The sequence below is a fragment of the Xenia sp. Carnegie-2017 genome, unplaced genomic scaffold (assembly GCF_021976095.1).
Source record: "Xenia sp. Carnegie-2017 unplaced genomic scaffold, XeniaSp_v1 HiC_scaffold_21, whole genome shotgun sequence".
In the NCBI taxonomy this organism is placed as follows: domain Eukaryota; kingdom Metazoa; phylum Cnidaria; class Anthozoa; order Malacalcyonacea; family Xeniidae; genus Xenia; species Xenia sp. Carnegie-2017.
Genome location: NW_025813484.1, coordinates 28,598 through 49,989, shown reverse-complemented (window position 1 = coordinate 49,989; position 21,392 = coordinate 28,598). Strand labels below are relative to the sequence as shown.

The 21,392-nt window shown below is 31.9% G+C and overlaps 6 protein-coding genes across 11 annotated transcripts; 3 read left to right on the top strand and 3 right to left on the bottom strand.

Moving 5' to 3' along the window:
• The first annotated feature begins 58 nt into the window (after positions 1 to 58).
• On the top strand, positions 59 to 9,097 carry LOC124444436 (arf-GAP with coiled-coil, ANK repeat and PH domain-containing protein 2-like). The gene is made up of 36 exons (XM_046995059.1): positions 59 to 241; positions 717 to 774; positions 844 to 902; positions 985 to 1,099; positions 1,171 to 1,229; positions 1,299 to 1,361; positions 1,426 to 1,483; positions 1,554 to 1,619; positions 1,698 to 1,742; positions 1,810 to 1,905; positions 1,985 to 2,059; positions 2,130 to 2,173; positions 2,273 to 2,338; positions 2,411 to 2,488; positions 3,240 to 3,300; positions 3,379 to 3,509; positions 3,582 to 3,643; positions 3,740 to 3,803; positions 3,877 to 3,946; positions 4,014 to 4,105; positions 4,184 to 4,519; positions 4,585 to 4,930; positions 5,095 to 5,155; positions 5,232 to 5,299; positions 5,369 to 5,478; positions 5,544 to 5,604; positions 5,670 to 5,719; positions 5,785 to 5,846; positions 7,260 to 7,385; positions 7,459 to 7,539; positions 7,621 to 7,697; positions 8,144 to 8,300; positions 8,370 to 8,452; positions 8,523 to 8,642; positions 8,712 to 8,906; positions 8,984 to 9,097. Exons 1-36 carry the CDS (start codon positions 189 to 191, stop codon positions 9,056 to 9,058), a joined length of 3,423 nt encoding a protein of 1,140 aa, XP_046851015.1. The 5' UTR covers positions 59 to 188; the 3' UTR covers positions 9,059 to 9,097.
• On the bottom strand, positions 6,176 to 7,133 carry LOC124444942 (MICOS complex subunit Mic10-like). Its single transcript, XM_046995643.1, has 4 exons — positions 7,029 to 7,133; positions 6,911 to 6,958; positions 6,607 to 6,731; positions 6,176 to 6,433 (listed from the first exon to the last, which is right to left on the bottom strand). The coding sequence occupies exons 1-4, from the start codon at positions 7,111 to 7,113 to the stop codon at positions 6,332 to 6,334; spliced, it is 360 nt and encodes a 119-aa protein (XP_046851599.1). The 5' UTR covers positions 7,114 to 7,133; the 3' UTR covers positions 6,176 to 6,331.
• On the bottom strand, positions 8,922 to 11,396 carry LOC124444935 (ubiquitin-conjugating enzyme E2 J2-like). 2 transcript variants are annotated; one of them, XM_046995632.1, is made up of 7 exons: positions 11,335 to 11,396; positions 10,188 to 10,310; positions 9,966 to 10,109; positions 9,798 to 9,888; positions 9,684 to 9,731; positions 9,541 to 9,621; positions 8,922 to 9,476 (listed from the first exon to the last, which is right to left on the bottom strand). In XM_046995632.1, exons 2-7 carry the CDS (start codon positions 10,304 to 10,306, stop codon positions 9,288 to 9,290), a joined length of 672 nt encoding a protein of 223 aa, XP_046851588.1. In that variant the 5' UTR covers positions 10,307 to 10,310; positions 11,335 to 11,396; the 3' UTR covers positions 8,922 to 9,287. The 2 variants fall into 2 exon arrangements, with proteins under 2 accessions (XP_046851588.1, XP_046851590.1); XM_046995634.1 differs by lacking the exon at positions 11,335 to 11,396 and adding an exon at positions 11,233 to 11,328.
• On the top strand, positions 11,360 to 13,339 carry LOC124444931 (COP9 signalosome complex subunit 7b-like). The gene is made up of 9 exons (XM_046995629.1): positions 11,360 to 11,958; positions 12,030 to 12,105; positions 12,176 to 12,264; positions 12,341 to 12,400; positions 12,473 to 12,538; positions 12,610 to 12,686; positions 12,759 to 12,864; positions 12,956 to 13,089; positions 13,170 to 13,339. The coding sequence occupies exons 1-9, from the start codon at positions 11,794 to 11,796 to the stop codon at positions 13,201 to 13,203; spliced, it is 807 nt and encodes a 268-aa protein (XP_046851585.1). The 5' UTR covers positions 11,360 to 11,793; the 3' UTR covers positions 13,204 to 13,339.
• A 242-nt stretch (positions 13,340 to 13,581) lies between these two features.
• LOC124444937 (calmodulin-like) lies at positions 13,582 to 21,155 on the top strand. Of its 5 annotated transcripts, XM_046995637.1 has the most exons (7): positions 19,465 to 19,681; positions 19,818 to 19,922; positions 20,064 to 20,226; positions 20,388 to 20,545; positions 20,715 to 20,813; positions 20,879 to 20,927; positions 21,001 to 21,155. In XM_046995637.1, exons 1-7 carry the CDS (start codon positions 19,679 to 19,681, stop codon positions 21,075 to 21,077), a joined length of 654 nt encoding a protein of 217 aa, XP_046851593.1. In that variant the 5' UTR covers positions 19,465 to 19,678; the 3' UTR covers positions 21,078 to 21,155. The 5 variants fall into 5 exon arrangements, 4 of the variants coding, with proteins under 4 accessions (XP_046851596.1, XP_046851595.1, XP_046851593.1 ...); XR_006948056.1 differs by lacking the exons at positions 20,064 to 20,226; positions 20,388 to 20,545; positions 20,715 to 20,813; positions 20,879 to 20,927; positions 21,001 to 21,155 and adding exons at positions 13,582 to 13,839; positions 13,977 to 14,007; positions 14,082 to 14,225; positions 14,291 to 14,530 and having other exon boundaries at positions 19,411 to 19,681; positions 19,818 to 19,928; XM_046995638.1 differs by having other exon boundaries at positions 19,465 to 19,875; positions 19,978 to 20,226.
• LOC124444943 (calmodulin-like protein 12) lies at positions 14,495 to 18,864 on the bottom strand. The gene is given in 9 exon segments (XM_046995644.1): positions 14,495 to 14,754; positions 14,966 to 15,208; positions 15,279 to 15,422; positions 15,492 to 15,522; positions 16,172 to 16,216; positions 17,111 to 17,358; positions 17,499 to 17,642; positions 18,092 to 18,122; positions 18,753 to 18,864. Coding segments are annotated over 9 exon segments (918 nt in total). The 5' UTR covers positions 18,756 to 18,864; the 3' UTR covers positions 14,495 to 14,725.
• Positions 21,156 to 21,392: the final 237 nt, after the last annotated feature.

Below are 21,392 nucleotides of genomic sequence, written 5' to 3'. Positions count from 1 at the left end.
AGGATACACTTGAACGTCAGCATTAAAACGTGACGAGTGCTTACTTCCGGTGACGATAATATCCACAGACTGCAAAGTGTCGACTGTCATAACATAAACTGTAATAATTTTTCTGAACAAAGATGGACATTGCAATTATAAATTTGGTCTAAAAGCAACGAATAATTTGGGAATTTTTTCTATAAACTATGTTGGAAAAGCTGGAATTCACGGACTGTCTGAAAGATTCTCCGTTTTTTAGGTGCGCGCTACAAATTTCTGCCTTATTTCAATTAAACTATTAAGTAAAATATCTGTTTCCTACTTTGGTATTCATATGGTTGAATTATGAGAAGTCAATAAAAGAACAGAAACCTTTAATTGGAAAGTTTCAGAATATTATTATATAATGAGTAGAATGTAGAACGAAAACAAACATTTTAAAAACAATTTGTTGCCTTAAGTGATGAAATTCTTATGTCGACAAAGAGTTTCAGTTGCTTTTGTCATAAACGACATGACAATAGAAACTTCAACTCTGTTTGTGATAGTTTATTAATCATTTTTCTGGTGGCGAGTTCGAGAATTGAATTGAGGATGTCGATGTATTTGTTTTTTTTAAGTTAAATTAAATTATTATTGCTTACAGATCTTGAACGATTAAGTTAAAAACGGTAGAAAAAATACAATTACAACTACATCTCGGTCCAATAATCCTATTACTTAATTTCAAAAAGATTCCAGGTCGAGCAAAATGAGCAAGACATTTCCAAGCTAGAAGTAGAACTAGAAAAAGTACGTATTTTCACAACAATTTATCATGCTCTAGAGTAAGAAGTGTAGTAAATAAACGTAATTCTTCAGCTTATCAAGACTTGCAATGCTGTCGTTGAAGCAGGAACTTCATATGGCTCTGCTATGAGGTAATCCTGTAAACAAAAGAGTGTGCTGTTCAAAATTAGCTGGCAATGTGCCGTCATTATCAATTTTTATTTCTACTTCCAGTGGTCTTATCAAAGGTATATATTCATTATCTTCCTACTTCAATGGAGATGCAATTGTCACAGAATCATTAGGAAAATTCAACAATGTTTTAGAAGAAACAAGGCAATATTTTATGGTTGGTATGTTCAATTTTCAATTGCTGGCATTATGATTCTTTACTAAGACTATGCCATGTTTTTTATCAAGATATTAATGGATCAGACAAGGTCCTCCATAGCTAATGCTCTTCAGAAATTCCTGAAAGAGTAAGTCCTAACAATAGCTATACTAACTAATGTCCATATGTTAATCTTACGTTTTATTTATTCCTAAAGCGAATTAAAAAAAGTTAAAGAAACAAAGAAGACTTTTGACAGAATGTCTTATGACCTTAACAAGTATTAAAAAATAGTTTTTCTTCATTGTGGAATTGTTTCTCATACTTTTTATGTTTTTGTATAGTGCATTAGTAAGAAATGCCCAGTTACCAAAAAATAGCAAAGCAAGTGAATATGAAGAGGCAAGTTGTCTGTTGTCTGTGAAAGCTTGTGCTGCCTACTAATAATAAGAATATTTTATTAAATTTATAGGTGAAAAATTTAGTTACTGCTACTAAAGTTGGTTTTGATCATCTTTCTTTGGATTACACATATCAAGTAATATATGTATTCTCCTGCAACATGATATACAAACATACATAATGCATGTAACTTAATATGTATATTTCATTTTAGATTAATGTTTTAAAATCAAGGAAACGCTTAGAAATTTTAGATGTGGTTAGTATTATATGGTAATGTTATTTCTCATGGCCTAATGTAACTAATCATTAAGTCTTTTACCTAGATGCTTGCATATATGCATGCACAATATTCATTCTTCCATCAAGGATTTAATCTACTAAAAGAAGTTGAGCCAAAAATGCGTGCTCTTGGTAAACAGGTCAAAAACTTGACATCTCATTTACCTGGAAATTTTAAAAATGAAAATATGCATAAACTTATGATGGTAAATGTTATAGCTAGAAGAGCTTTCAGTGTCATTTATTGCTGAGAAGAAAGAAATGGAAAACCGACATCAACTTGTAAAAGCACAAGTAAAGATATAAATTCATCATGATAATTTATATTATTGATAGTTCATTATTTCAATTGATTTGTTTTTAGAATGAGTCTATGTTTGCAACCATGAATCCAGTCGCATCTTCAATGTGAGAATTCATTTTTATACATTATTACCCAGAATCATCATCTCTTGATGTCAATCAATATTTCAGAGTTTTATCAAAAAAATTTTATCTTTGTTCTAGTAGTGATGTTGTTCTGGAAGGTTATTTGTTTAAAAGGAGTAAAAATGCGTTTAAAACATGGCAAAGGTAGTTATTGACAAGAAATTTCGTACCTACAAATTTGAAGTAAAAAAATAATTGTAACATTTCTTTATATAGGAGATATTTCACCATTCAAAACAATAAGTTATTTTATCAACACAAATACAAGGTAATAATTATCGGCTGGTGTAACTCTTAGGTGTTAAAATTTGTTTGTTTTATAAATAGGATAAAATCTAAGATTTAATAAGATTTTTAATTTTATCCGATTTGTTTTGTTTTTTCTCCATCTCCGACTTACTTTTATCCTTCATTTTCCTTTCTCCATCTCCTCTAGTTACTTCTTATCCTTCACGTTACACCGTTTCTTTTCTCCATCTCCTTCTAGTTACTTCTTATCCTTCACGTTACACCGTTTCTCTTTCTCCATCTCCTTCTAGTTACTTCTTATCCTTCACGTTCCGTTTCTCTTTCTCCATCTTCCATTCCTTCCTTTCCTTCCATTCCTTCCATTCCTCCATTCCTTCCATTCCATTCCTCCATCCATTCCTTCCTTCCATTCCATTCCTCCTTCCATTCCATTCCTCCATCCTTCCATTCCATTCCATTCCATTCCATCCATTCCATTCCTTCCATCCTTCCATTCCATTCCATTCCTCCTTCCATTCCATTCCTCCATCTCATTCCTCTTCCTTCCATTCTCCATCTTCCATTCCTTCCATTCCATTCCTCCATTCCCTCTTCCTTCTTATCCTTCACGTTCCTTTCTCTCCATCTCCTCTATTCCTTCTTATCCTTCACGTTACACCGTTTCTCTTTCTCCATCTCCATCTAGTTACTTCTTATCCTTCACGTTACATTTTTCTCCATTTCCCTCTAGTTACCTCTTATCCTTCACGTTACACCGTCTATTTGTCTCCCCCTTTTATGATTGTGATCCGTTTAGATTGGTTATCCTCCAAGCAGACTCGCAACAATTACAGGAGATGTGGGAGAACGCCATGAAGGTTTTCTTTGTTTTTTTTTATGAAGGTCAATGAAAGAAATTCGTATTTTGTAAAGAAATTCGAATTTTGTATGTTTAGGTAAGCATACATCACGCATTTAATCTGGCAAGTCTTGATCAAGACGAAGGAGATGAATCGCAAATCTCAAAAAAAGCTTTGAGCATTAAAAGCAGAAGTCTTGAATCATTAGATAAACTTTCTTTATTAAAGTAAGTTATTTTATCAATGAACGAAGAACAATTGATTGCCGAAAGAAAGTATTTGTTGTATTTTGTTTGCAGTGCTGAAAAAGAGATTAAAAGTGTAGCCGGAAACGATCGATGTGCAGACTGTGATAAACTAGGCAAGTAAAAAATGAAATTAGTCAGGAAAATTAATGAAGTTGACTAATATTCATTTTTATCTCTAACTTGTAATTTCAACATTATCCATTTACTAGATCCAAAGTGGGCAAGTATTAATTTAGGATTGGTATTATGCATTGAATGCTCTGGTATTCATAGGTATTTTTATTCATTTAATTGCCCTATCAAAAATGAATCTTTGTATTAATTACTTTTCTTGTACTTATTTTAGGAGTTTAGGTGTACATTTTTCCAAGGTTCGATCACTTAATCTTGATGATTGGGAACCAGAATCACTTAAGGTAAAGAGAAAATCAAAAAGTGAATTTTCTAATGATTTTTTTTTCAGAATAAATTGTTTCATCATAGGTTATGAAAGAACTGGGAAATCTGGTCGTCAACAGAATATTAGAGTCAAGAACGGACACATCAAATTTTAAACCTTCCCCAGACAGCAACAGGTAAATGGTAGAATTTTATCATCACATGCATCTGTAGCTATATGCATCTTATTGACACTTTATAACCGTGTTTCGCAGAGAAGATAAAGAAGAATGGATCAAATCAAAATATGTTGATAAGATATATTTTTGCCGTGAAATATGTCTTGAGAAAATAATCACACTTGATGAACACATTTTAAAAGCATTGAGAAAAGTTCCTGAGCATCATGTTAATGAAGTAAAACGAAATAAAAAGAAAATTGGAGGACGTAGAAGACCCAACATCCCTCTCTTTAAACGATTTAGTACTAAACCAGATAAAAAGAATACTGATGTTAGCAAACGAAACTCTACAACAGCAACTCCTGATTATTCACTAGAGATTCAACGAAATTCATCTCATTTAATTTCTTCTGCATCAAACGTCTCCAGGTATAGGACATATATTACAAACATGCCCTTAAAGAGAACATAAACACAATTACGTCACATTTTAGGACACCACAAGAGTTGGGTGATGAATCAGATATGAGAGATAAACAGGAAGAAACTGTCTCATCTCAACTCCCCCAAAATATGGAAGATAACATTCATACTGCCAAACTAGTCAGCTTTGACCGAAACTCCATTGGGAGTCACTATGACAACCTTATCAATCAAGAGGTTTCAGATGGTAACGAAAGTGATCAAACAGAAGAATTCCATGAGTCAGATATTGAGATGAAAGAGGGGAGTAGTAAAGAGGTTGATGTTTGGAGTAATAAAACAGATACAACAGCTTGTGAAGACAATCATTTGCTGTTGGCTGCAAGAGAAATGTTAAAGAATATTCCTGCAAACTTGGTTAGAATGTTTTCAATTACAGCAATGATGATGAATAGATTCTATGTAGATAGGCTTTCCTATATTTACTTAGCAATCTATCTCTCCTTAAAATCTTCTTTAAATGATCTCAAACACAATCTTGACAATTGTTGCTCAATTTATAATCCTCTTATGATTTTTAGTTATTGTATAAAGCCACAAACTGGAAACATTTGTCTTTGATGTTGCTAGCATTGACAGCAGGTAAGAAAGACATCCAAAGTATACAATTCCAAATTTTTCCTGTGTTATTTCTTATGCAATAATCATGATTGTACAGGTGCAAAAATTAACTGGCAAAATGAAGAGGATGAATTGAAAACATGTTTACACCAATCAGTTGAAGCAGTAAATAGCAGTTTTTCTTTTTTATACATATTTATACTTAAATGATAAAAATTTTATGAATCATACTAGGGATATCTAGCTGGCACAGAATTTCTTCTTCAAAATGGTGCAAAGATTGATCTTCGTGATTCCCGTGGTCGTGCATCATTACATCATGCAGCTCTTTTGGGACAAACTGGGTACCTACTTTTCACTCAATTTTAGTGATGCATAAGGATATTTTGTTTGTTTTCTTTAATTATAGGGAGGCTTGTTTGCTCTTGAAGAAAGGGGCTAATCAGCATGCAGTGGATGAAAATGGACAGGTTCTTGTTGTTCAATAACTTGTACATCAAAAGTCCAGTATTGATATTTTCTATTCTACCAATAGGATGCACTGACTATTGCTTTGTCTCAGATGCAAGCTGACATTGTTACACTGTAAGTACATATGTACATGCATTTAATCTAAAAATTTGAAAAATTCTCAGAGATATTTTTGTTAGATTACGTTTGTCACGTTTGAATGATGAAATGAAAGAATCAAGTGATGTATTAGATAATAAAGGTGAGATAAGTGACTTTAACTGTGTAAATAACTTGTTTGGCATTTTTGTTTTGTTTCTGCCAGGTGATGATACATTCACTGATGTTGTAAGAGATTTCTCAAATATTGCATCTCTAAATCCAGAGAGATTATTAAGAAAATATGATCCTGATCGACATACTAATGTTTAGCAAAGTGCAAAACTACTTATGATGTATGTAGACTAAAGATTTGTGCATATCTATGTTTAGTGTTTCAAACTTTTTTATAATTTATCATGAGTATATTATAGATAGTACATTGCCTTTATGCACTATCATGGTCCCCATAAAGTACATGATACATATATGTTTATGAAATCAAATTCACAAGTTTTATTGGGGAATTTTGTCTGTAGTCAAAATTTATCAATTAAAACAGATACAAAGATTCTCTTCCTTAGAATTGTCTGGATTGAAGAAACAAATTGTATTTGATAAAATTTCAAACAATGTCTTTCATATCACTCACTTATCCTCAGAGTTTTGCTCATCAATTTTCTCAGAAGACTTTTGTAACTTCAATCTTTTCTCCCAATTTTTTCTCCATTTTTCCATGATCTCAGGGTTCTTACAATGTAATTGTCAAAAGAATAAAAATCATTTTTTTGCTTTTATGTAATTCATTAATAGCAGGCAAGCATACTTTATTTACAATAATTGTTAAATATAACTGTTTCTCGCTTTAAACTAAATCAATACAAAACACGCATATGTGACAATTTACATAGATATCAACTTACCCATTGCCACCAAGGAGATCCATAATTATGTTGTGGAGGAAATTTAGAGTAAAATGTATATTGACAGTTGGTATAACCCATTCCTAAACCAATCCCTGACCCAAATGTAATGGGCCAAAACTTTCCTAAAGCATAAACAAAAAACAAACATATATTTGAGTGATGTGATACGGTCTTAACATAGCGATACAAACTCTGCAAAGAAACCAACACAGAATTTTCACAGATTGATGCTAGAAAACTTAAAGTATGGTAACATTTTTCAGCAAAACACATTTTTAATGTTAAATAGTGCAAAACGTACTTTTAAAAAATATAAGTGAGAACACTCCACCAATAATAGCACCGGTACCTACACAAGTAACACAATCGTATATTTTTACAAAGATAATAGCAAAACTTTCAAAAAGGACAATTCCTACCAATTTTTATTGTGGTATCAGCAAGGCATCGGTCCCATTTTCGACCTAATATTTCTTCGCTTCTTGATTCGCCTTCGGACGCCATGTTGAATTAAAACAAAGTTTTGCTTTTAAACCCCCCCGGTCTGATGAGTTGTAAACTGATGTTGAACTTTGACCCCCCTGTATAATGAGTTTAAATTTAGACATAAAATATTATATTGTTGATATTTGGACATAAATGTTATTTAGGTAACGAATGCTTTAAAATGCCATTAAAAGCAGGTCAGTGTGAGATTATATATGCTTGTCAAAAAGATGAAGAATACGAAACATTCTTTAGAAACTCTTTAGGTGAAATTTTACAACTTTCAACTGGTAAGTCACCTGTATTGTTCTTGCGCCAACATTTTCCTTGCTCCTCAGTTAAAACATTATTATTTTCAAATAGGAACACAGCAATGGATTAAATGGAAAGAAGAGATTAAATTTTGTGCAGATATCACATATTATATTATTACCACTCTTTCTGGTAAGTTGAACCTTTAAGTCTTGACTGGTTAATTTGATTATTACATTGGTTTATCAATGTTTAATCTTGTATTTAATTAAGGTTACCAAACCTTGGGTGAAGAATATTGTAGCCTTGTTCAAGTTGACAATACAGCTAGAACTGTACCAACAAGTTGGGTAAATAATTAATGAAAAGGTTCCAATTCACTCATGCATGAGATTATCCATGTGGCTGTCATCACCTCAGAGTGTTAAGAGAGAGGTCCAAATGTATCCCTTCCAGGAAATTTTTAAAATTTGGTTAATGAAATGACATTTCCAATATTTTCTGCGTATATTTCATTGTTAAAGTACATTTACTAAGGACAGGTAGCCATCTCTAATGTCAACCTCTAATGTTATCAAAAATGCTTTGAAAATTTGAAAATTTATGTATGCATTCTTGTGCTAAATTTAAAATTTATTTCAACTTCTTGTTTATATGTGAGATACATCATACTATATATGTGAGCTTAATGCCAAGGCATGTGTGACATGCATAAAGCAGGAGACTTGGCATGTACGAAGCCACAAAGTGATCTTACTTATTGCTAATATATTTATTATAATTCTTATTCCATTAGCAAAGAAAGTTGATGGTTGTTATACAAGTTATGATTCCTTATCTTATAAGAAAGTCATTAAGACAACTTGAGCAGGCCTTGCAATGTTGTGTATCACATTCAAAGATGAAGAATGTGATTTTACTTTTGGTTCCCCTATTAAGACAATTAATAAATGGTAATTAGGCTATTATTGAAACTTTTATAATTTTTTAATTTTTATTGACAAGAAATTTATACTTTCTAGTTTTACAAAGGTTTCATTTGACGAAATTTTATTTTTCAAGTGTTTATTATGATATTGCCAAACGTATTTCTGGAATTCAATATGTAAGTTACAATTAACAATCATTTATTTGTTTACTATAAATTGATAAACAACATTTTGTTACTGTAACAGGTTCTTGCACAAGGAGTGACGAGGAATGAAAATTATCATTACACCTATCAAGTTCTTGGTTATATAACATTTCTACATTTCTTGCTATCTCTCAGCAAATTCATTCATCATGCCATTCAAGTGAGGCTGAACACAAGAAATTGCATGTTAAACTGAAAAGAAGTTTGTAGACATTTGTTTCTTTTGTAGACATTTTCCAAAGTAAAAGAGGCAGTAGAAGCCAACAATGAGAGTGAAGTAAATTCCATGCCTTTAAAGAAAATGATTAACTCAAGTAAGATATTAAAATGCACACTTTGTTTGGAGAAACTTCAAGATATAACAGCTACACCTTGTGGTCACCTGTTTTGTTGGTATTGTATTTGTCAATGGTGTAAGAATAAAGTAAGTAGGATAAAATTCAATTTTCTTCATTTATTTTTTTTGATGTTGATATTGATGTTTTTTTCAACTTCATTTAGCCACAATGCCCTCTATGTAGAGAAGATTTACAAACTCAACAACTGGTCTATTTACATCATTTCCATCCTTCATGATGATTTGTTTGCACACAGTAATAAATAAGATGTATATCATTTTTTCTTTGTCCTTCTTTGGTAACATGCAACATCTTGGTACAGACTAAGAAAGCTTCTTTGCAGATAAATTCTGATATAAATTCTGTGGTTGCTGATAAATTCTAATCTGTATCCAAACACCCACATACCCTTCATGATTGCAAAAATATTGGAATCAATTCATAAATATTTACAATATTCTAGTAATTTAACTATTTCCAACACCACATATGACACATTTGACAGTGTATGCAAATGCAGCAAATCCAATAATTACAACTAGATTTGCTACAGAAGTGCCCATAATGCCTTCATTTTGATTACTTGAAGTTGCTTCTACAATTGGTGGTGTTTTGATATTTTCGTTCTCTCTTTCATTTAATTTTGTTTCAATCTCCTAGATAAAAAACATCTTTTTGTGGAAATATTCAAGTGCATTTTTCATTTTAAAATACACAAACCTCACATATTTCTGGAAATAATTCACGAAACAATTCATTTTTTAAATTGAAAGCACCGCTCTTTGATGCCAATTGTCTTTTCTAAAAACATTAAAGAAATAACAATATCTTTTCGACAAATATGATAAAAATAGTATTGTTACCACATAATCTTGTGTTTCTATACTCCCTAAGGTAGGAGATGTCTCAACCTAAAACAAAAGACCCAAAACTAATTTACTATAATTCAAATGAAATAATAAAAACATAAATCTTACCATAAAACTAAGCAATCCAGTAAGAATAGTAGACACTGACCAGGCTGGATTCCATGTGTCAGGATGGAAATCACTGATTGACAAACATAACCTTTAAGAATAAATATTGGATGGATATTAAAATTTGGAGTAATTATAACTAGCTAGAGAAATATTCTAAAATCTCACCTTGTGTTAGTTTTGAATCGACCGTTTGGAGTAATCATTAATATCTTAGGAGGACGAAATGGAAATTCTTTTGGAAAAACAAGTTTCCCGTGATAAAAACCGTCTTCGTACGGAGTATTTTCTGGTCCCCTGACACAATAATGCCTTAAAATACAGTAAACTGGTTTAAAATAACGAACTGCACGAAGAACACGAAAAGAATCAAATAAAATATAACAATACCATTCTAGAATATTGGTAGGAAGAGGTGAAGCGGTAATGTAAGGTACAGGATCCTTCTTAATTCTCATATAATCTTGCTTCAATCTTGATGATGCAGTTGTATGAATACGTTTGCTCATTTTTCTTAAAAAAAACGCGAAGAATCAACAAAAATATTTTATTGGCGAAACCTTTTTTATTTCCGCATTCGCCATGTTTCTTTTCGCATTCGTCATCTGATTATGACCTTAGGGGGTATCGGTCCCACTTTACTATACTTTTGTAATACAAAATCATAGTTCTTGCGTTTTTATTCCTTCTACAAACTTTTGATTCGAGCAAAATTTTTGTGAAAGGGACAGAACAACCGGCAAACATATTTAAGCCTAAAAAGTTTGTCTTCTTGGCTTTATAATGGCAGAAAATTGAGATGGTACAAAGTCGACCTGCATTGTTTTGAAACAACTATAACTCTGATTTTATCAAACGCAACACTTACAAACCCAACAAACCCAACGAAACTAACAACTCAGTGACAACAGCAACGATACCTTACATCAAAGGTACGTCTGAGACTATCTCGCGTATCTTACGACCATACAACATACGTGTCGCACATAAACCAATCACAACGTTACGACAAGTACTAAAGAACATAAAGGACAAAGAACAACCCAACGAACGACAAGGTGCAGTTTACAAAATAAACTGCCCCGACTGTCACGCCTCCTATATCGGGGAAACTGGCAGGAACTTCAACATAAGACTTACTGAACTCAAACGAGCTACTAAGAAACAGGACAAAACTAATCACATTGCCGAACATCACCGAATCACAAAGCACAACAATGACTGAGACTCGGCAGAATGCATTACTTACAGTACTGACTATAGAGTATAGACAACGGCTTACATTAGAAAGTTGGTATACCAACTTGGAACAAACCCCCCTGAACAGATCACAGCAATTACGGGCACCTTATAAACGACTTATTCACAATGATAATACACATTTCCTGTACACATAATACAATGACGTAAGAACCAGATAACAAATACGGCTAACCTGAAGTTTACTCCTCATTTCACTCTGAAGATTACTACCGCTAAAGTTGTCGAAACGTCAGTCAACAACAACAAAAACAGTCCTTCTCAGGACTATACCAACCTGGACGATCTACATTTACAAACATGTATAGATATCAGTGCTCACGAGTCTTTGCCAGGTCTTTGCATAAATTAGATACGTCATAAGTAACTCGTGAGCTCCGTAAGCTCTCGTTAAAAACCGCCAAAGGCCGCCTAAGTAAACCGTCCTTTCGACTCCTTCGCCTTGTTTGACCCAGTTTGATAATGAGAAAAACATAACATAATAAAAGTCGACGACAATCGACAGTTGTTGAGAGGCGAAGTTTAAGTAAATTTAAAGTAAATAAATGATAACTGATAGTTTTCATGCTTGGAAACAATGTGAAAAAAGAGTAATAAGTTGTCTTTTCACAAACAACTTTAAATATTTGGTAGGTGTTGCATTGTACTAGAATAGAAAAGCTGCTCTCCTAATTCATCTGTGTAAGGTATTTTAATCAACTCTAAAGAAGAGTTAGAGATCAAATATTGTCATAAAATGGTTGATAAAGAAATAAAAACAAATGTCAATCCCCTGGAGCAGTTTATTTTGTTGGCAAAATCAGCAAGAGGTGCTGCAGTGGTATCACTTGTTAACCAAGTGTTGGAAACAACTGGTATATATGTCTTTGGTGAGCTGCTTAATCAACCCAATATTCAAGAGGTAGAAAATTTTTTAATGATTCTATGTGGTTTTTTGCAAAGATAGTATTATTTTTCAAATTTTTTATTTAGTTGCAAAAAGGCGATAATGCAAAATATTGGACACTGTTAAACATCTTTGCATATGGTAAATATAGTGACTATAAAGGTAAATTTTATTGCTTTCTTTTTCATTTGTAAGAATTTTTGTAAAAACTTATTATTATTAATATCTGCAGCTAATATAAACTACCTACCAAAATTATCTCCGGCACAGACCATGAAACTTCAACATTTGACTATTATTAGCTTGGCATCTGAATCCAAGGTTTGATTTGTCTGTTGAATATTTTATAATATGTATTAAAGTAATGCACAGGTTAATGATGATGATTTTTTTGAAGAACATTTCATATAAAGTTCTCCTGAAAGAATTAGATATTTCCAATGTACGAGACTTAGAGGTAAGTAGATATCCATATTGTTTGAATTGTTGTGTGTTTTTTTTGACTGAATTTGTTTTTATTTTATCGTAGGACTTGATAATAGAAGCAATTTATGCTGATGTTATTCATGGTAAATTGGATCAAAAAAACAACCAGGTACACCCTACATTACATCAGTTGATTTATCTACAAACTCTTGCCAAAAAAGCAATGAATATTACATGTAGCTGGAAGTAGAATTTTCTATTGGAAGGGATATCAAATCAGAAAATATTCCATCAATCATAAATGTTTTACTTGAGTGGTAAGATATATTTTACACAAATTTTATTCATTTTAAACAGCTGTTTCATATTTTTTAATTGCTGATTTTTAGGTGCAGTAGTTGTGAAAATGTTCTTCATGGAATAGAAAATCAAATTAAGAGATCAAATTCTTTTCGTGATTCAAAGGCAGCTGAAGAAACTAAATTTGACAATGAAGTATGGAAGTTAAAGTTTCTGTCACTAATTAAGTATTTAAGGCTGCAAAACATTTACATTACAAGGCTGTCTTTAACTTTTTAATAAATAGATGCAAAATTTAAAAGCAGCCATTAAAGCATCTGGAAGCACGCAAGATTTTGACGATAATGTAAGATATGAGAACGGTCCGCCATTCATTCATCCTACACAGAAGAATCAACGAAGCCTAGAGGCGTCGAAGGGGTGAGGGAGATACTGATCTCGTTTTTATAATTCCCTTGCTGTAAATTATAAAAAAGAGCAAGAATTATTTTTATTTTTAGATTAAAAGGAAAGTTTCTCATGAACCGAAGATAGAACGACGTGTATCAAATGAAGTTATTACTAATATATGACTGACTGACCGCATCTCTATTAAACTTTCGAAAAGTTAATGTATTCAATGTAAAGATAAGATTATAGAAATCGTGAACAATTACATTATATTTCTACATTTTCTGTTTTAAAAGGCTTTCTAGTGTAGGGAAATAATAGGAAACTGACTGGACAGTAATTTTCCTCCCAGCTGGATAACGATGTGGGAAATGTTTTAAATGTAAATTTGTCTTAAGTAATTAATAAATGGTGCAGTTTTTTGTATTTCTCTTTAGCTATATCGTAACTTCTTGCAAAGTAAATACGCTATTCTCGTAAAGCTCGCATGACGCAAAGATTAAAGAAAATTTAGCAATTTCAAGTTGACATTTCCGTTGAACAACTTAAAATAATATTGCAATTTCAAAGTTATATTCTCATTTTATCGTCCATACGATGAGTAATTGCATCTGTTCTAAATAAACATACATAATTTATCCTAGGAGTACTCTCAAAGCCATTGTTTTTAAGCCAAGGAAACATTACGTATGGAATGCTTGGGAGAGATTGCTGTCAGTTACCTTCGCGCCTTTCTCTTGTGAGTGAAACGTACTCGTCCGTCTCGAATTCATTAAAATGGTAAGTTTTTTAGTTATATAATTGCTCTGTACGAGAAGTTTGTGTAACTAGCACTAAATCAAAATCCAACCGTGTTGTAAATTATGAGCTTAGTCAAAACTTGATCAGTACGATTACAATACGAAAATCTTTCTTAGGCAGGTAAATTTACAGATGAGGAACTCCTAGGTAAGCCATGAAAACAAAAGAAAAAAAATTTGAAGTGTAAGTATCATTATCAATAATTTTCATGTTGATGTCAGAATACTGGCAAGCTTTCAGTGTATTTGACTTGGATGGTGATGGAACAATATCTACTGAAGAACTTGGAAATGTAATGAAATCTCTTGGACAAAATCTAACACAAGAAGAAGTCCTTGTAATGATCAGACAGATTGATGAAGATGGTAAGTTGATTTTTATAATTCACCATTCCACACAATCCCCAACTTTAATTTTTGCATTTCTGCAGGTAATGGTACAATTGATTTTAATGAGTTTCTGTCTCTTATTGAGCCAACTCAAAAGGAAAGTGCCTATAGCAACCTGGTTGGTGCATTCAAGGCTTTTGATGAGAATGGTGATGGATATATTAGCAAAGAAGAACTGAAAGAAGGATTAAAAATACTTGGTGAAGTCATCACTGATGATGAATTGACAAATCTCATTCAACAAATTGACACAAACAAAGATGGTCTTATTCAATATGAAGGTATGTTTGACAATATACATTTGGAGACATTAAACTCTGTGTTTATGAAGCAATGTATGCCATTAATTTAATCTACAAGATTGTTAACTTTTAAGTTTAAATAAAATAGCAATAGAATATTTCAAGCAGTTGAAATATGTCATGTAGGCAATTATGAAAGAAGTTGAGAATGTCCAGTTGAAAGCTACTTTAATATTACTTTGATGTCATCATTTTCACAAATTCTAAAAACACATAAGACAAGTACGTTTAATACATTTAGAATTTGCCAAGTTGATGGGATCACAATGATCTAGGTGTACATCATGATACAATGATGAAAATGGAAGAATTCAGCAAAATGAAGCATGATAGTTTAAAGTCAATAAAAATTCAATACCATTTACAAGTAAATTTCAAATATTCAAATAAAAATTTAATGAAATATAAATTTACCTTCATAATTGACCTGGCCATCACCATCAATATCTGCTTCACGAATCATTTCATCAACTTCTTCATCGGTTAATTTTTCACCAAGATTTGTCATTACATGACGTAATTCTGCAGCACTTATGAAGCCATTGCCATCTTTATCAAATACACGGAATGCTTCACGAATTTCTTCTTCACTGTCAGTGTCTTTCATTTTACGAGCCATCATGGTTAGGAACTCAGGAAAATCAATGGTGCCATTACCTAAAAATCCCCATCAACAAGCCAATGTTAATTTAAGTAGGATAGTAAAAATGATACAATTAAACCTTACCATCAGCATCAACTTCGTTGATCATGTCTTGTAATTCAGCTTCTGTTGGATTCTGACCAAGTGATCTCATGACTGTTCCTAATTCTTTTGTGGTGATTGTTCCATCTCCATCTTTGTCAAATAAACTAAAGGCTTCCTTGAATTCTGATAAAAATAAAAATAATATATAAAAATTCTGAGCTATGTTTATGAAAAGAAATAATCAAAAGTTACCTGCAATTTGTTCTTCTGTCAGTTGATCAGCCTTAACAAAAACGAAAAGTAAATACACACTATGATACTCAACTCATTAAAAAGGTCGAATTCTTGCATCGCACAACAGTACGCCAAGTAAAGGTCATTATTTGGGGAAGGAGTATTATGAGAAAATCCAAAATCAAACTAACTACACCTTCACTTGTTCTTCACATAGTCAATATTGTAGATTGTTATCATTCCACATAAATTTAACAAGCTTTCTATTTTTTAATGTGCCGGCCGTATAACAGAAAGCTCAAGAAGCTAGCCTTGGGAGAAAATGATCTGGTGTTAGCATTAAATGCTACAACACGATTGCGGAATGTGCACAATCTATTACAGAAATCGGGAAAATCCAAATTAGAACAGCAATTTCAAATAAAGGAACATAAATTGGATATAAATTAGGGGACATTTTACCTCTGAAAAAAATCGATCGTGAGCAGACGAAAATAACAATTTTATATATAACTTGTTGGAGTTGTGTGCTTGAAATAATACAGATCTTTGAAAGTTTTAGATGTTGATGAGCGACTGTGAAATAACGGCAACAACTCTGAAGTTAAGTTTGTACTTGTGTGTACCTAACACACAATGACAAACGCATATGTTGTGGAGAATCCTACTTGTAAGCAAGCGCAAACTTATGTACATACCATTTAAAACTTTATATTGAAAATGAGTACGTTGCTTCTCGAGACCTGCTTCTACTCACTTGACGTATTAAACTTAAAGAAAATTCCTGTTTGTCCTCCCTCCCAGCTTTAGTAACATTTCTTAAAGGGTGTGGCCACTAAATTAACATATCAAGCAATTATTTGAAACTTGTAAAAAATGTGTAATTTTCTCGGTAAAAAGCAGTTGAAAGTAAACATAAAACCATCAAGGTCTCTAGCTGATGCCATATAATAATTTATTTACTTATTTTCTTGTGAATCAAAGCAATAGTTAAATGCGGATTTGAAAAATGAACGACTATTCAAAAATTTATTGTCGCATACTTGTCGCATGAGCCAGCAGTCACTTAGAACAAAAAAGAATCAATATATCAACATAAAACATTCATGTGCACATTTCTAATGCTCAACTTGCTAATGTTGTTTATAGAAAAACAGCAATATTTCATTAAATTCTGTTATGATTTTTTTAATGACGTAAATGTATTGATTATGAACAAATTTCTGTGGTATTTCACAATACAATATTGTCTATTGCTTTCTTTCAATTTGCACAAATATAAAAAAATTGCACAGCATTACACAGCATTAAATTGCACAACAAACACTTCCATTGAAAACCATTAAACATTTATGTTTCTAATTATAAATGCTTGAAAAAAAGTACCATTTCCAGAATTAGTTACAGTACTTATTTACACCAATTCACATAAAAGAATTTTGTTAAATAACAGTAAATCAAAAAACAAGTTAATTGCATTGTACAAAACTTTGTGTTTCTGTTCACATAATGTGACCAATAGCAATAACATACATAAATAATTATCTTAGCTTGATGTCATCATCTTGACAAATTCTACAAAAAGGAAATTTACTTCAATTACAAAAATAAATTTTCAATAAATATCTAACATTAACACTACCTTCATAATTGACCTGGCCATCACCATCAATATCTGCTTCACGAATCATTTCATCAACTTCTTCATCAGTTAATTTTTCACCAAGATTTGTCATTACATGACGTAATTCTGCAGCACTAATAAAGCCATTGCCATCTTTATCAAATACACGGAATGCTTCACGAATTTCTTCTTCACTGTCAGTTTCTTTCATTTTACGAGCCATCATGGTTAAGAACTCAGGAAAATCAATGGTGCCATTACCTTGTAAAAAGTAGGGAACAATAATATTAATAAAAATACAAGCACATCTTTAATTCAAATATTTTGAAACATTTCAAATATTTTATATCTTTAAGTATCCCTTTTAAATATTTCTGACAGACTAAAATAAAAATTGTTACCATCAGCATCAACTTCATTGATCATGTCTTGTAATTCAGCTTCTGTTGGATTCTGACCAAGTGATCTCATGACTGTTCCTAATTCTTTTGTGGTGATTGTTCCATCTCCATCTTTGTCAAATAAACTAAAGGCTTCCTTGAATTCTAGCAAATCCAATAAAATAAAATCATTTGTAGCCAACATTTTCATGTAAAGTTGTACATGTAAACATACAAAAGCTTACAACAAATAAAGATTTACAAATGAGAAATAGTGTCTTTTACAGTTCATGTTTGAAGTATGTATTTAATAAATCACAGTCAAAAGATTCAATTGCAATAAGAAAATTTAGCATTTAATACTTCATACCAATCTATTGAGCACTTAAATTCCTAGAATATAATTCAATAATTCTTAACCATTCAAAACTAAAATAAAATGCTCTAAAACATTACATCTTCCAAATAAAAAAGATTATAAATCTTACCACCCATAAAGTAAAAATATATTGCTTATCTCTTCAACATTCACAGCTCATAAGACTTTGCTTATCTAATGTTGCTAAGTATATAATATGGAAATTTTGATGGATAATTCAGTAATCAATAATTACCTGCAATCTGTTCTTCTGTAAGTTGATCTGCCTAAGGATGAATTGAAGACAAACATAAACAGTAAGATTCTTTGGCAAAATCATACAAGTTGCTCAAACTGCATCAACATATATTCACATATACGTTAAATTCACATATATTTTAAAACAAAAAAATCTCCAATTACAACAAAGACCAAAGTCTCAGCAGGATGTTCGTTGGGCAAGCAATCAACAAAGGTGAAAGAGAGCAAATCAACAAAAGTTCTTACATTTGAAATAAAGATTGCTGCAATTTATATCCTTGGTGACGAAAATTTAAGTAATATCTTCCCATTATTTTGATAAAAATCGATAAAAGAAAGCCTGACAATAATAATACACGACAATATTTTCCAATAACAATAAGAAAACTGAGGCTGAATTTCTCAATATAACATGTAAAAAAACACTCATCAGTTTATTTACAAAAAAATGACGAAGAAACAAGAGCTTGCATGTTTTTCTTGCGAAAGAAAAAATTAGTTTTATGAATTATTTCTTGAAGGTATTTTTGATTTTAGTTCTTACTGCATATTCATGAGTACTCCCTACTCCCTGGTAATTTGTCATCAAATGAAGCGACAGTTAAACTAAACAAAATAAACTGATTACCACATTCAATATAATTACATGAACTTACCATTGTACAAATACGACAAAAGTTGTTTGTTACAGCCGAAGTAGTCAACGCAGAAGATGAAAGGAATGAATGCGAAGTTGAACTTGCAGCAACTTTTGGAGTATCTTTAGGCGCAACACCGCTGACCTAACCAGGAAATAAATTCAGTCGAGTGTGGAAAACGCACTTACAAACATACACACTTTGAAATATAAAAAGAATAAAAAATTTTGAAATGTGAAATCAAACAATCATTGGTTATGGCAATGCTTCTGGTTCTTCCTGTTGTACAAAAACTGTACTTTTCTGTAGGTTAGCTCTAATTCAATGCTGCACGGTTGTCGCATGAGCCTGCGATAGATATGCCAAGCAACCACAATTCATTTTCATAAACCACAATATCAAAGGTTAAAAAAGAAATAAAGAAAAGTCTACAAAGAAAAGGAATTTATTTGTGTTTTTACATCCATTTAAAAAACAATAAAAAAATGAAAATCTGAAGCATTGCACAAAAACAGAAGTTCAATTTTTCTTGCTAAAGTACTATGAACGCAAGGTCTCCTTGTGACTTGGGATGCTAGGGATAGTTCAAGTCACTTCATCATTCAAATCAATTTCATCATCAGTAAATATCAGGGAAGGTCACCAGAAGTAATTCCAAGACTTAAATTTTTTTTAGCTATTTCTAACTCAAACATTCAGCTTCATGACTGCGGTGTGTCAAACATCACCTGGTAACGGCGTGGGAAACTGTAGCTATGTTTTTTGAATTTATTGTTATGCAAAAACCGATAAAAAATGCATTATAAATATCAAATTACGCGTGAAAACCAAACAGATAGTGCAAACGACACAAACGAAAACGAGAAAATTCCTCCTATAATACACAAAACAACAAGATGAACTTCTAAGTCGATTCGCGTTCAACTATTATACCATTAACTAAAATGGTAAGAAGTAAGGACTAAGTGATAACTAGAATTGCTGATTTTTTTCTGCATACTTGAAATACATATTGCTGAGACTGTATTTACCCAATAAAAACGTGGTAACCATAGAATTGATAATATTTCATTCTCAATACAGGAAAACGCGAGTACTAACAATGGTTTTACCACAAGTGAAGGCACATTGATGATGATAGGTGAAGGAAATCAGAAAAATAGAAATGAAAACGCTTTTTCAACTAAAGTAATTAAATAATTAAATTCATATTTACTTTTTACTTTTATAACATATCCTTCAGTCATCATTAATTTTACTTTGGAAGTAAACCATCCTCTATAATCAATCAACTTTTTCATCAAAATATGTTGTTAAATCTACGAAAAGAGCCAAATGCAGCGATCATGTCATTTTATGGAAAAAAAGCAAGAGAAAGTGATTAACAATTACGTTGGGACTTTCAACGACCTTGACAATGCATCTGAGAGCAAAGAACAACATGTTAAGGAGGATCAAATGATGTGTTTTGAACTTCCAACTGGCAAGAAAGGTATGTCATAAACTGACATACTGATGAAAAAGCTTTAAAAAATACATTGTCATAATACAACAAATATATAAGTCCTTGTATAACGCACTGAGCAGACAAAATTTGCAGATTGTTTTATCTTAAATGGTCTTACTAAAGTATGGTTTTGACTTAACTTCAAGGATTCATTGGTGAAATTGGATTCTCATTCGGTGGTAGTATGTTTGATGAAACAGGAGATGTTAGTGAATGGACGGCCACGCCAATACTTGTTGAGAATGTTACTCGAGGCAGTATAGCAGAGAAAGCTGGTCTAGAACCTTATGACGAAATCATTAAGGTTGTAAAGGCTGTTGCCAAAATAATATTGCAAGAATAATGCAACCTATTGTTCTTGTGAAATTAGAAAAGATTTTTAAAATGAACACAACAGTGACAACACTGATGTTCCAATATAAAGTACATTTCCAAACAAACTGTTACCACTAACTGAAACCTGCTGATTTTAGATCAATGGTATAACAGTTGCTTGCGCGGCTCGTTCGCTGCCAGTCTCCTTGATCAAACAATGTGATAAGAAAATGAGAATTCTTGTAAGAAAAGGAAAGGTAGAAACAAGTAATGAGTAATATTTAACAAGAACGTCATTTTAACATCTTTATTTTTCATTTAGGGACGCAGGAGAACAGAAAATATTGTTTTTAGTAACGAACAAATGACAGGTTAAGAAAATTATGTAACTTAATATAGATTACGATGAAAGGGAAAAGTCATTATTTATTTTCTTTTTTACAGAATTTTATGACGCATTTTCAATATATGATCGTTTAAATAAACGGAAGATCTTCGTCAAAGACGTCCTCGTTTGTTAAGAACATTAGGATACAATGAAACATCCCTTGACATTGATGATGCAATTACTACAGCTCGATTTTATACGGGAGAATTAGGTAACAATGTTTTATTGTTTATAAACTCTAAACAATTCTTCACCATTTTTCTGTTACCGTAATGCGTAGAAGAAAAAAAAATTCGTTGGGACACCTTTCTCGAAGTAATGAAACAAATTCTAAAGCATCAAGATGTCAAGAAAGAGGCTCTTTCTGCCTATGCAGTGTTTGACCCTGAAAGAAAAGGTTACTTCGATATTTCTCAGTTACGGGATGCATTTATGATAAGTTGTAGGG